A 13192-nucleotide genomic window follows, 5' to 3' on the forward strand; every position below is an offset into this window, starting at 1 on the left:
ACAAATACAGAATAATACACATATATATAAACAAATAGTTGAGAGAGAAAGAGATAAAAAACAGAGAGAGACAGTATCAGTTGTGGGCGGGAAGTGGGGAGTTAGGGATAACAGGAAACATATTTATTATAGGGCTGAACGTTAAATTTATTTGATTATTGATAATTTCAGCCTTTGAATTGACTGATTTTTTTATTTCCAACGCTTCCAAGTTGTTAAGTCGTAAACCTATCTCATTTTTGTGAAGGACTTTAATACCCGTGTCACGGTTGAAAGTATGATCTTTATTAATTAGATGTTCTGCAAATTCTGAAAATCCCGAACTGGTTAGACATCTTAGGTGTCATATTTACACATATTTATTATAGGTCAGCCCTATAATAAATATGTTTCCTGTTATCCCTAACTCCCCACTTCCCGCCCACAACTGATACTGTCTCTCTCTGTTTTTTATCTCTTTCTCTCTCAACTATTTGTTTATATATATGTGTATTATTCTGTATTTGTTAGTATTTTTATAACTGTCCTGATGATGGTACGGAGGTACCGAAACCGGTAGACGTTAAAAATTTCAATAAAGTGACTGTAAACAAAGTGTTTCCCTTTTTATTATTTACAATTATAAAGAGTTACAAAAGGCTTCCCTTTGTTCCAGACTGGTTTCGCAGTGCGGCGGGGCACTGTTAATACTAAATTGTATAGTTTAATTTGAGGTCACGGGTTCAAAAGCCGGCGAGGACAAAACAAATTTAATTTAATTTATATAAGTATGTCATATCATAGAATTAAAATAAATTTTATATAGTTACATATAATGAATCTGTACCTCGTTCAAAAGTGGAAGATACGTTCAGTATCACCCTGGTGAGAGACCATAATTCAGGATTGAAAGTTGCTTGAGAACGGCGTAGATATGTTTAGTGACTAGATCTGAATAGCCTGGAACTTTCCAACCCCCCATCCTCCCTATCTCTAAAAATGTAAACAACATACATAAGGAATATAAATGAAATTTCTTTTGAGGACACTTCAATGAAAATGTTATTGATCTTCTTAAAAATTCTTACATGTTTTGGTTTTAGCTGAAACCAATTTTACTTAACTTCTTTTCTGTATTATGCACTTTGAATTACTCAGGATTTATAATAGGCATGCAGCGATTATGTCCAGGATCAATTAATTCGGGTAGCATGCAAAAATTTTAAAAGCGATTCAGCTGTTCAACCATATTAGTCTGCCGAAATTCGTCATCCCGTAAAATTTTTTCGATTTTTATCCGAGTTCAGTCCATACAACAAACATACAAATAGCTTTTTTTGTTACATGTAATTGGCCCTGAACCTGGTAAAACCAATCGTGAGATGTATTTACCAGAATTTCTCCATTTTTGCTAACATAATTTTTTTGGATTTTACTGCTTCTTATATGAGCATGCTGCGTGCTGCGAAAGGACATTTAATTTCAATCACGGTGTATTCAGAAGAAATTCCATCTGGTGTCGCACCCATATACGGATACTCTTCATGTATGAAAAGACCACACTTTTCTATGGTAATGCTTTCTAGTTCTGCAAGCTCCTTCAGGACATTGTATTCATGTTTGACTTTGACTTTGGACAATACCCTCAACACTACATCACTTGTTCCTGTATTCTCTCTGAAACCAAACTGATTGCTAGAGAGTATATTATATGTTTCTAAGAATGATACCAATCTCGACATAGCTAATCTCTCTATTACTTTTGAAAGAGTATTGAGTAAGAATATAGGTCTGTCATTATTAACATCTAGACGATCTCCATATTTAAAAAGGGGAATTACTTACAATGAGAAGGGAACATCCCACTCTCGAAGCTAATACAGTGTTTTCCAATAAGAGGTGTTATTTTGAATAGCCCGCTATTTCGGTAGATGTTACTTTTGAAGCTGTCATTTTTTGACATTTGACAAGTAGAAACAACGCCATTAATAAAATGGAACGATACACGCTTCAACAACGCATTGAACTTATTAAAATTCACTTGAGTGAATCAAATGCAAATCATTTTGAGTGATGAGGCCCATTTCCACCTCGGTGGCTTCGTCAACAAGCAAAATCGTCGCATCTGAGGCTCGAAAAACCCAAGAGTTATTGTTAAAAAGCCTCTTTACACTCAACGTGTGACTGTTTGGTGCGGTTTATGGTCCGGCGGAGTCATTGGACCTTACTTTTTTGAAAATGAGGCTGGAGCAACAGAATCGACAACAGTGAATGGACTGCGCTACCGAAAAAAAATGAATGATGTTTTATGGCCGGAATCGGATGGTATTAATCTGGACAACGTTTACTTTCAACAAGACGGCGCTACGTGCCACACAAGCAACGAAACCATTGATATTTTACGATTAAATATCAAAATTTCACCTCTTATTGGAAAACTCCTGTATTTACAAGGTGAGATATGAGACAAGCTAATTCGGATACATGCATTTTATACACCATAACACTTAAAGAATCAATACCGCACGAGAAAGACATTTTTAAATCATTTATCACATTTGTGACTTCAGAAATGCTAGTTGGTTTAAAATAAAAATTGTCCCCTGTAACGTGAAGTTCAGATTTAAAATCATTCACCAGACACATCTCAATAGTTTTATTAGCACTGCACAAATTACTAGCGAAGCTTGGACCAATGTCACTGAAGAAGTAATTTATATGATTAGTAATTATATTTGGACTCTCTTCTATTGAAGTAATAATACTATTAATTTTCAATTTTTTAAGGTAGTTTGTTTCTTTAGTTGTTTAGTGACTAGATCTGAATAGCCAGGAACTTTCCAACCCTCCTTTTCCCTATTTCTAAAAATGTGGACTACATACATTAGGAATATAAATGAAATTTCTTCTGAAGACACTTCAATGAAATAAAATGTTATTGATTTCTTCGAAACAATTCCTTTTTACATGTTTTGGTTTTAGCTGAAACCAATTTTACTTTGTTTCTTTTCGCTATTATGCACTTTTCTAAATACTCAGGATTTCTAATAGGCATGCAGCGATTATGTCGAGGATCAATTAATTCGGGTAGCATGCAAAAATTGTAAAAGCGTTTCTTGACATTATCAAACTCGAAGTCATATTGGGTACGTAATTAGTGTCGCCAGTATCCCGTTTGCAAAAGTATGCCCGTTCCTTGCATAGTGAGTGGTCTCCAAATACATGTTTTGGACCATTCAATATATTCAAATAAAACTGTTTTATTTTTCCTAATTCATAGTCTTCCAGTACGTTATTGCACAACGTACAGCCGTTCTCAGGCGTAAAATACGGCTTGACACAATCTTCCTCAATGCTAAGGGATACTTCTAACAGTGATTTAAGTTTTTTGCAATAATTTCGAAGTGATTTCGGCATTCGATCTTTTCGACTGAAACATTTTTATACGATGTGCTTCTTTTATTTTATTGTAAGTGCTGGAATATTTTATATACTTTTATATTTTAAAAACATCAAATTGTTTATTACTATATTTATTAGAAACCCGAAAAAAAGTTAACAATAAATTAATTCTTAATAATATAAAATTGTTTATTACCTATAAACCCGAAAAAATGTTAACAATATATTAATTCTTAATAATATTAAATTGTTTATTACCTAGAAACCCAAAAAAATGTTAACAATAAATTGATTCTTAATAATACTATTTGACACTACACAGCTTCGACGGAAACGCACAGATGAAACATAAAAAAAGGCGACACACTATTATAGTCCCTACGCGCAACGCATAGAGTGGAATATTGTTGAAACGTCTCATGGAAGTGTAATAATTACGCGGAATTTCGAACTTTGAAAAAATATTGACACGACGGACCGTAGAAAACGTGCATTCACGGCCACCTCATAGAGCCGAATGAGTTGGAGAATTCTTAGATGTTCATTATATAGTATTTAACGAAAATAAATTGTTAGTAAAAACATATATCTCGACAGAAAAATGTATTTACGATAGCCTAGCGTGGCTACATTATCGATATTTTGACGATTAATAACTTAGATTGTCGTTTGAATCTGACAATTCATGATTCTTCATACAACGATTGAGATCGCTAGTAAGGAAGGCCCTTAACTGTAAAAATCATTCATCTTTCAAGAACATATACCGCCGTCTTATTAAAATCACACACCAGTCCCCCCTTAACATTTCATACCTTTTATCTCTTAACAATTCTCGTGTTCATACAGCTTTATCCACTGGAACGATTTCGGTCGAAAAATCGACCACTTTTATTTTTCTGCGATTGATATCGGTCCAAAAATGGACCGATTTTTCTACCATTCGTAAAATATTTATTGTAATTATTTAAAACGTTTATATGGCCAGCTACTTGTTTTATCGAATAGCTGATAATATATTCTCTTTGTCTATGAACTTATCCGTTGTCTTTGAAGTGTTATTTAACGAGTTTTCGCGGTTTTTTTATGGCGTCCTGTCAAAAACATAATTATAAATTTTCAACATTCACGAAATTTTGGACTCTTCCTAAAATGCCGTAAGTAATTAATTTATTGGGTTTTTAACGCATAATTATATATCTGTGTAATCATGATTGACTTATCTATCTTTGAAATGCGTTTTTAATTCGTTTGTTTGTATTATATTGTTTTGGTTGAAGTTTTTGTGTAAGATTACGTCAACTGAAGACGTCATCTGTTTTTGATTTACAATAATGTCTTAAATACTGCACTCGCGCATTTGAAATATAGATATTCCATCACAGTGATTCAAAACAAAGAGATATATATAAGTTTTATTTGAATTGGTTCATTATTAATTCAGATATTTGCTAACCAATTATTTTAAGTCATATGTCAAAAAGTTGACTCTTTTTCACATGTAAAATGGTGTAAAGCCTTCGTCACACAATAAAAATTTAGTAATTTAGTTGTATAATTAATTAATTTGTTTACTTTTACCAAATTTGTGCAGAAACAGCTGTCGTCCAGGGAAAGGGATCACTCCACGACCCAATAATTATTTTCAAATTTTATATTAGTGCAATATTTAACAAAATTTAAACATTTTACATTTTACATTACTTACATTAAGTGTTTTCAATTTAAAATATATAGAGTGGTGCTGACTGCAAGAGGTGGCAGAGGAAGAGGGAGAGGTGGAGTACGAGCTGGTGCCGGACTACCTGCACGTGGACGTCAACGCAGAGCTGCAATTGCAGCCTCGTCTGGAGTGTTAGTATTTTTTAATGTTTTTTTATGAAAGTACTTTGCTGTGGCCGTTGAACTCATCATATATTTGTATCTATTTAAACAGCGACCCTGCTTTGCTACTGGTGCGAGAGGATCGCGTCAAGGCCCTAAAGGCTGTTAGGGCCCTGCCTGCTTCCTTCCGGCTAGAGCTGGAAAGCCGAAAATTCAAGAAGCAGGCGGCGCGCATTTTGCTCCCTACCGCACCTCCAAGAAAAACTAAACAAAAGTAAGCAATCGTATTTAGATGCTTGATACAATATTATTGTTTTTTCCTGACAGCGTTCCACACTTACAGTGAGAGTTGGTAAGATCAGCGCTCTGTGCATTTGGCACATTCAGTGCATATTTTACTGTTTATTTACATACTGTACTTACTGTTTCACACGTGAATGAGAACAATTTATATGATTTATGTAAATGTTTTCAGAATTCCATCTCCGGAGAGAACAACGTGTCCCTTTTCACAAGGGACGTCTTCACCGTTGCCACGACCCGTACCACCACCGTGGATGTCCACACCCAATCAACGGCTCCCAATGCACCAATTATGCCTATCCGTGCAGCATCTCCCGAGCCGTTACCTGGGACATCGCGGAGTGGGGAACTCTTCTCTCCGGAGGCCGGCTATCACAGCGAGCTGTGGGTGGACTTGCCATTCTACGAAGAATTGTCGGCGTTTGGGAACGGTGAGTTTATTTTTTTAAATGTCAAACCAGGGGCTCAATATAAAATCAATTATCTATATTTTATATTGATATCCCTAGCACAGTTTCACTGTTGGTATATTGGCAGGAAATAAGCATAGTACTTAAAAATTCCACATAACAAACATACAAAATGTATTGTTGTTATGACGTGGATGCATCATTACACATTTTTTTTTTCTGTAACGGGTATTGCAGAGTGAGAAATAAGACATGCCGAACTTCTTTGCGAGGATTACATTTGATTCACCGGCTTCTAAACGGTGTAATACAGCATTTTTTTCTTAAATTGAAAAAACACTTTCGCTTCACGGGACTCATTGTGTCGAGCTTCCTAGTCAAAGCGAGGCTGTATTGGTAGGTGGGTTTTGTAACCGGACAAATTATCATTAAAATAGGTCGCTTTACGTAGTTGGTCACTTTAAACGGATACGTTTTCCTACTAAAAGCTATGAAACCTTACTAGAGTTTACATTATCGTCACTTAAAACAGTAGACCGTTAAATGCAAAGTCATTATATCCAAATTCTACTGTAAATTTGTGTTTTCTTTTATTTCAGAGTCAGACATGGGCAGAAACAGTAACGTGGACGAGGCAGCTGTACTAGAAGAGTCTGTACTTGGAAACCGTGAGTTATAAAACTAACTAACTTACCTTCACGCCATTTCGGTAGGCAGAGAGGATGAACCACCATGCAACTCGATCTTGGCACACACACTCTTTTCTTCATTCCATACCTACCTGACTGTGCTATTCTGACTCCTGACATTGCCCGCCTCAAGTATTTGATTAACTTTTTATTTATTTTTTTATATGAATACCTCACAAGAGCCTTTTTTATCAACCACAATTTAAATACTAACGCAGACCCGTGAAAAATCATTAGATATATATTTTTTTATGTGCTTACCGCACATGAGTATCAATTGCTCCCAACCGTATGGAGCCAGTGAGACTATGGCATCCCCAATCGGGGTATGTTGTGAGGCTGAAGGTAGCGGGTAGGGGAAGGAGGTGTGGAAGAGGGAGGTGGAAAAGTACCTGGCTATTCAGAACTGGTCACCAAACACGGCTAAAGCCATTTCAAGCAACGTTTCAATTCTGAATGGGGTCTTACACCAGGGCGATACTATGGGTATCTTCCACTCTGGAACGTGCCGCAAATATAACATATATTATTTTTAATGAATTTTGTGTGAAAATAACACTAATTATTCAAATATAATTTATTTGATTTGATCCCGCGACCATCGTATTGCGAGTCAAAAGCCGTACCAGAGGCAGTGGGTTATCGTAATATAGACACATTAAATTAATTTGGGTTTTCTGTTGTTTCAGAAATGGATATGGACAGATCGAGCGACGATATGACGAAGCGAGCGACGTCGACCACGAAGAGAGCGATGAGGATACATGCCACCAATACCTTATCATAATATTATCAACGTTTCACCTAACTCCCATAGACTTTAGTAGACAAGACCAGGTAGATAGTGAGGCAATGCGTTCGATTCTGCCGCCTGAAGGTTACTCTTTCGATTGGTCTGTGGCAGCGTGTAGTCGGGATCACCAGTATGGCTGTGTAAAGTCGGGATCACCAGTATGGCAGGATAAATGTAATTTACGATGGCTGCCGGTATCGTAAATCTGTGTTCAAGGAATTCTGATGATTGAAAGATAAAGGTCTGCGATCTTTGTTGAATTTATTTGCGAGAATGAATTTACAAGTAAAGTGAACGCAGAGACGGTGGTAGTGGAGAATGGTGGTTTGGTCGAAAGTTGAAACTAGAATGCCAGAGAGTTGCGTTCCCGTCCGTACCGAGCTCTCCCGGGGCTTCAGGTGGCGGAGTAATTATTTTAATTAACCAGTATGGCAGCGTGAACGTCGGGATCACCAGTATGGCGGCGTTGAAATGCCAGATGAGGGTCCTTGCAGCGAAACTCCTCTAATCTGCAATCCTGTTGACTGGTCCGTTAGGGTTCCTTTCTTCAAGTTGACGCTTAAGTTGAAGAAGTGTAAGAAATCTGCTCCTAAAATGGCTTTCGAGACGTCTGCGATGATGAACTTCCACTTCATATCGCGGCGGAGGCCAAATTGGAGATTTATGGTTTTTGTACCATATGTTTTTATATGTTTCCCACTAGCACTGTATAATGTGGTGGGGCATGTATCTGTGGTGACCGTATTGGTCGTGTTCCCGCATGATCTTGGGAGAACAGATACGTCAGCACCAGTGTCAATTAAAAATTTCTGTCGCGTCACGAGTTCGTGAATGAAGAGACGACAAGTTTTTTGAGGAAAATCGCACGTCTCTACTGCGGGTTTTCCATTGTAGTTTCTTGACTTATTATTAATAAAGGTACATGGTTTGGTGCAATTATATGATTTGTTACCGAATTTTGCATGGTAACTGCAGTAGCCGAGTGTCGTGTTATTGGTGTTTAACTGGCTACCGCGTGACCTAGAACGAGGTCGGTGCGCGGAATTTGGGTATGATGTCGATGGATGACGCCATTCGCGGCGGGTGCTGGGATTTCGGTTTTCGAAATTAATGTTTGCCTGTCCATGATCATCTCTCCGAGTTGTTTTAAGTCGACTGACTTCTAGAGTGAGTGCCGAAATTTGTTCTTGTAAATTTTGTAATATAGCACTGATGTTTGGATTCGAGTTCGGGATGCCATTATAATGTTTATTGTCCATAGTTTCACATTCAGATTTTTGATAAACTTCCGAGATTTTATCTGCTGTGGATGCTAGTTGCAACAGATTGTCGTCGGGTAGTGCGGTAAGAATGGCCTGAATGTGTTGCGGGAGTCTTTGTAGCCAAAGTACGCGTACGATTGGGCTCTCCGATAGCCCGGGACCAGCGAGTTCATGGATGAGTCGAAGCAGTCCAGAAGGCTTCCTGTCCTCGAGCTGAAGTCCGGTTAGAAGACGAGTGAGTCGCTTTTCTTCAGAATCTTGTAATCTCTCGATGAGTGCTGATTTGAGATGAGTGTACTTGTCTGCTGCAGGAGGATTGATGACGATGTCGCTTACGGTCCTGAGGGTCTCCATATCCAAAGCGGCAACAATAATGTTGTACTTGGTGAGGTCATCCTTTAGTCTTGAGTTAGAAAATTGGCTTTCAGCTTGTGCGAACCAAAGTGCAATGTTGTCGCGCCAGCACGCGGGTAGTTTAACCGAGACAGAGTTTATTGTTGTGTCCATTGTGGAATTATTACCGTGGATTTCGTTCGATGTCTGGTTATTCTCGAATGACATATTGTTTTGATAATACGGCAAGCAATAGGCAGTATAAAATAGGCAGATGTATGTGTAAAAATAGCAAGGAAACAAAAGCAATGACGACAGTAAATTTAGATTTAGAAAAAAAATTTAAAATTCAAAAATGTTAGATTGATGGTATCCGGAAATTTCAAAAATCCCTTAATCTAGAGTGCATACAATGTAAATAATGTGAATGTACTGTGACGAGTTCAACTTGTCTGGTCACTTAATTTAATAGACATGTAACAATATTGTACACTTGCAAAAAAATTTTTTTTTTAAAGTTATTTTAGAATGTTCGTTTTCGGAAATTTAACTGTAAAATCACTGTATGTAGGATTAATTATGGTTCGTTACTTGGTGTTGATTACTGGGCATTGATTTTGAGGCGGATGTTACGAGGTCCGGAACTGAAGTTCTGCCTGCGTAGTAAATCCGGTAGATCCTTGATCTGCGATGAAATTGATGTTGGTCTGCAGAAATTGTTGCGTTCTGCGGTGAATTTGATGCTTGGTCTGCAGCTGCTGGTGCGGTGTTTCACTGAAATTGAGATTTTTTGGCACTATACTATTCGAATATACGAGTTTTTTGGTTCAGATTAGTGGGTATATTTGATATACTTAATTATTAGAATTGGTGGGACAATAATGTTTTTTTTTTGAAATGTGCTTTATAATTCGACAATCAGACTCTAATAAATATACTGGACTTGAAAATGTTGAAAATGAGATTGTAAGTAATGAGATTGGAAGTTACTTACTCGATTGTCCAGGATTCCAGCTTCAACGATCGACCTACCGTGTCCACTAAAAATTATTATCACCAGAAATGTCGAGGGTCACCAGTGTGGCAGCGTGTAGTCGGGATCACCAGTATGGCTGTGTAAAGTCGGGATCACCAGTATGGCAGGATAAATGTAATTTACGATGGCTGCCGGTATCGTAAATCTGTGTTCAAGGAATTCTGATGATTGAAAGATAAAGGTCTGCGATCTTTGTTGAATTTATTTGCGAGAATGAATTTACAAGTAAAGTGAACGCAGAGACGGTGGTAGTGGAGAATGGTGGTTTGGTCGAAAGTTGAAACTAGAATGCCAGAGAGTTGCGTTCCCGTCCGTACCGAGCTCTCCCGGGGCTTCAGGTGGCGGAGTAATTATTTTAATGTTGTCATATGTGGGATGAGTTAAAGTAGTCCCCACAGGTCTAATGATATCTTACGGGATAAGGGAGACTTTCACAGGCACGCCAAGACCAACTTTTAATAGCGACGAAATGGGCAAACCTTTCTTAAAGTCTTTGATGCAGATTTCGTTGAACTGATCGCGAGAGAGACCAACAGGTATGCAGATCAATCAGACTTACAAACCTCAACTCGTACTAGACTATAACAAGGTAATGGGGGGGGGTTGACCGAAAAGATCAGCTTTTGTCAGGCTTCCCCATTGAACGACAGCGAAACCTGGTCTGGTACAAGAAGCTTTTCAGGAGACTACTAAGCGTTTCGGTGCAGAATGCGTATATATTGTACCGCTCAAAGCTCCGCAAGGAAAATAAACGCATTTTGTACCGAAACTTCAGGAGTGAGGTTGCGGATGAACTCCTTCTGCTGTTCTGTCGTAGTCAAATTGACACGACTGTGCGGACCATTGGCCTAATAGCTGAAGGAAAGACTCTGCGACCTATCCTGAAAGGCAACCACTTCGTGGTCCGTAGCGGGAAAAAGGTGAAATGTGCGTGGTGCAGCATAAATAACATTTTCAAAAGGACCCTTACAAAGTGTGATGTGGCATTATGCTATGATTGCATGAAGCCATATCACACTACAATATAGATTTGCTGAGGGTTTTTTTTTATTTAATTTTTTTCTTTTTTGGTTTTTTAGTTATGAAATTAAAATTTATAAATTTAATTAAATTTGTTTGAACATCAATTATGATGGCCTGGATGGTTGGACTTAATCATTTCTTTCCGCATACTCACGTCTCATGTTATGTTGTCCTCAAAGGTTCTATATGATGAGGTTCGGTGGACATTTAATATGTATATTTCAATTCTGATCATTGAAATATGCATGAACAAATGCACAGGTATTCTAATTTTTCCCTGTTTATTGTACACATTAAATAACTCGTTTTATTTTTATGTCTTAATTATATTTTGTCAATTTTTCTGTAAAGAGGCTTTTCCAGATCTAGTCACTAAACATAACTAAGCCAATTCAAGCAATGTTCAATTCTGAATGGTGGTCCCTCACCAGAGCGATACTCAGAATCTCACTCTATAGCGAGGCACAATGATATTATTATGTATTGATTTTCTTAAATTATGAATAAACCAATAAACTGAATATATTTTTATTATGACAAAGTGTGAAAACAATGTTTAAATCAATATACTGCTCTTTCATTGTAACCATACAACTGTAATATTGATTTAAAAGGATATAAGGGCTTAATAAATAAATCAATTATTGGTTCCATCAATTATTTTCCATCCCCCATTTTTTTCGATACCTTTGCGTTTAGATATAAAATTATCACTATGATTTTATTTGCCATTCTACGGTCATACAAAGGTTTGATATATACATATATACAAATTTATCATCATTTTACATATTCCGATTTAACCTATGTAGATTGACCTTAAGGTAGCTGTCAGAAGTGATTTTTCGTCAAATATTGGTGAATTTCATCAACTTTCAAAGTATCCCCCTGAAATATTGGCAATGTTTATATCTATGATATATATCTCACTTTAAGCCTTATTTCCTCGTTTTGCACGTAATATAAAAACATGGTTACAAATCTCCAGTTCTAATTTACAATTATTTAAAAAGTAGCACCATGATTTTGACATCGTGAAATAGGCTCTGTATAATTCATCAAATGAATAAAATAAAGCCAACACGGCGACTATGCTTATTAATACTTGTAGACAGTTAATGTATCTTCCTAACGTTATACCAGTTTTTGTGGTAAATTTATTATATAGCATAATACAGTGATTTCAATTTTGACGCGTCACGCACTCAAATTTTACAAAATTATTTTCTGACCAAACTTTTGAAGAGATCTTAACATGCAAAAAAATATTTTTCTTTTACATTCTTGCATCTGTGATTATCAAACAGGCCATAGAGAACATAAAAACGTAGAAAATATTCTATAAAGATTTTTAAAACTGCCACTGGCGGCAATTTCAAATCACAAAAACGCAAATTTCGCGCATTTATAAAGTTTAAGATTTTTTAATAATTTATCTATCAATTCTAAAAATATAGAATAATTATTAAAATATAGGTGAATTCATTGGCTGTATAGCACTACAATCAGTTTTATGTCTCCGTATTAAAATTCGGAGGTTTGATTTTTTTAATGTTGGCGGAAAATATTCAAAATCGTCGCCAAAAAACCGCGAGCAATCGGAGAAAAAAGTTTTTTGACGCGCGATCGTTCGAGTGGTTATGTAAGTTTATTAACCTGAATGAATTCAACATTTAATTTGTTTTAGCGATCTAAATGAGTCCAATGTTTAATTTGTTTTAGCGATCTAAATGAGTCCAATGATTAAATTGTTATTTTTAACTGTTACCGGCACAAAGCACTCTTTTCAGGGTGAAATGCCTAAAACCAAAAAAAAAAGGTATAGAATGTTAAAATTAACAGAGAAACTTTTATTTAAACATATTAAAAATATGTTAAACCGTTAACACAAACTGTCCACATACAATTTTATTTGTAAATCGTTGAATTCTAGGAATTGGTTTATAAATAAAGTAGTATTTATTGATCTACCTTCAAAATTATCTTTGTAAGGAATTTACTGTGCAGGTAAATTATTTGAAATTACCTATGTTAATTCAAGGCCATCTGTTAAATAATAATTTATCTGATCTGACATATTTTTTCATTTAATAAAGAATTTAACCTTTGATAGAGATAAGCATTTTAAAGTTTGCAAT

The 13192-nt window shown here is 36.3% G+C and overlaps 1 protein-coding gene and 1 long non-coding RNA gene across 2 annotated transcripts in view; both read right to left on the reverse strand.

Annotated features, from left to right (window-relative positions):
• Window positions 1-8099: 8099 nt before the first annotated feature.
• Window positions 8100-9169, reverse strand: LOC149409235 (uncharacterized). Its single transcript, XM_089650054.1, has 2 exons — window positions 8798-9169; window positions 8100-8165 (listed from the first exon to the last, which is right to left on the reverse strand). Exons 1-2 carry the CDS (start codon window positions 9167-9169, stop codon window positions 8100-8102), a joined length of 438 nt encoding a protein of 145 aa, XP_089506180.1.
• Window positions 9170-9624: 455 nt separating this feature from the next.
• Window positions 9625-13192, reverse strand: part of LOC149409236 (uncharacterized) — a 62207-nt gene continuing 58639 nt past the window's right edge. Inside the window, exon 3 of the long non-coding RNA XR_016305240.1 lies at window positions 9625-9769. This is a non-coding gene — a long non-coding RNA (uncharacterized LOC149409236). The remainder of the gene's footprint in view (window positions 9770-13192) is intronic.

Source organism: Hesperophylax consimilis, unplaced genomic scaffold (genome assembly GCF_061612785.1).
Source record: "Hesperophylax consimilis isolate HC1 unplaced genomic scaffold, BYU_Hcon_1.0 scaffold_33, whole genome shotgun sequence".
NCBI classification, from domain to species: Eukaryota; Metazoa; Arthropoda; class Insecta; order Trichoptera; family Limnephilidae; genus Hesperophylax; species Hesperophylax consimilis.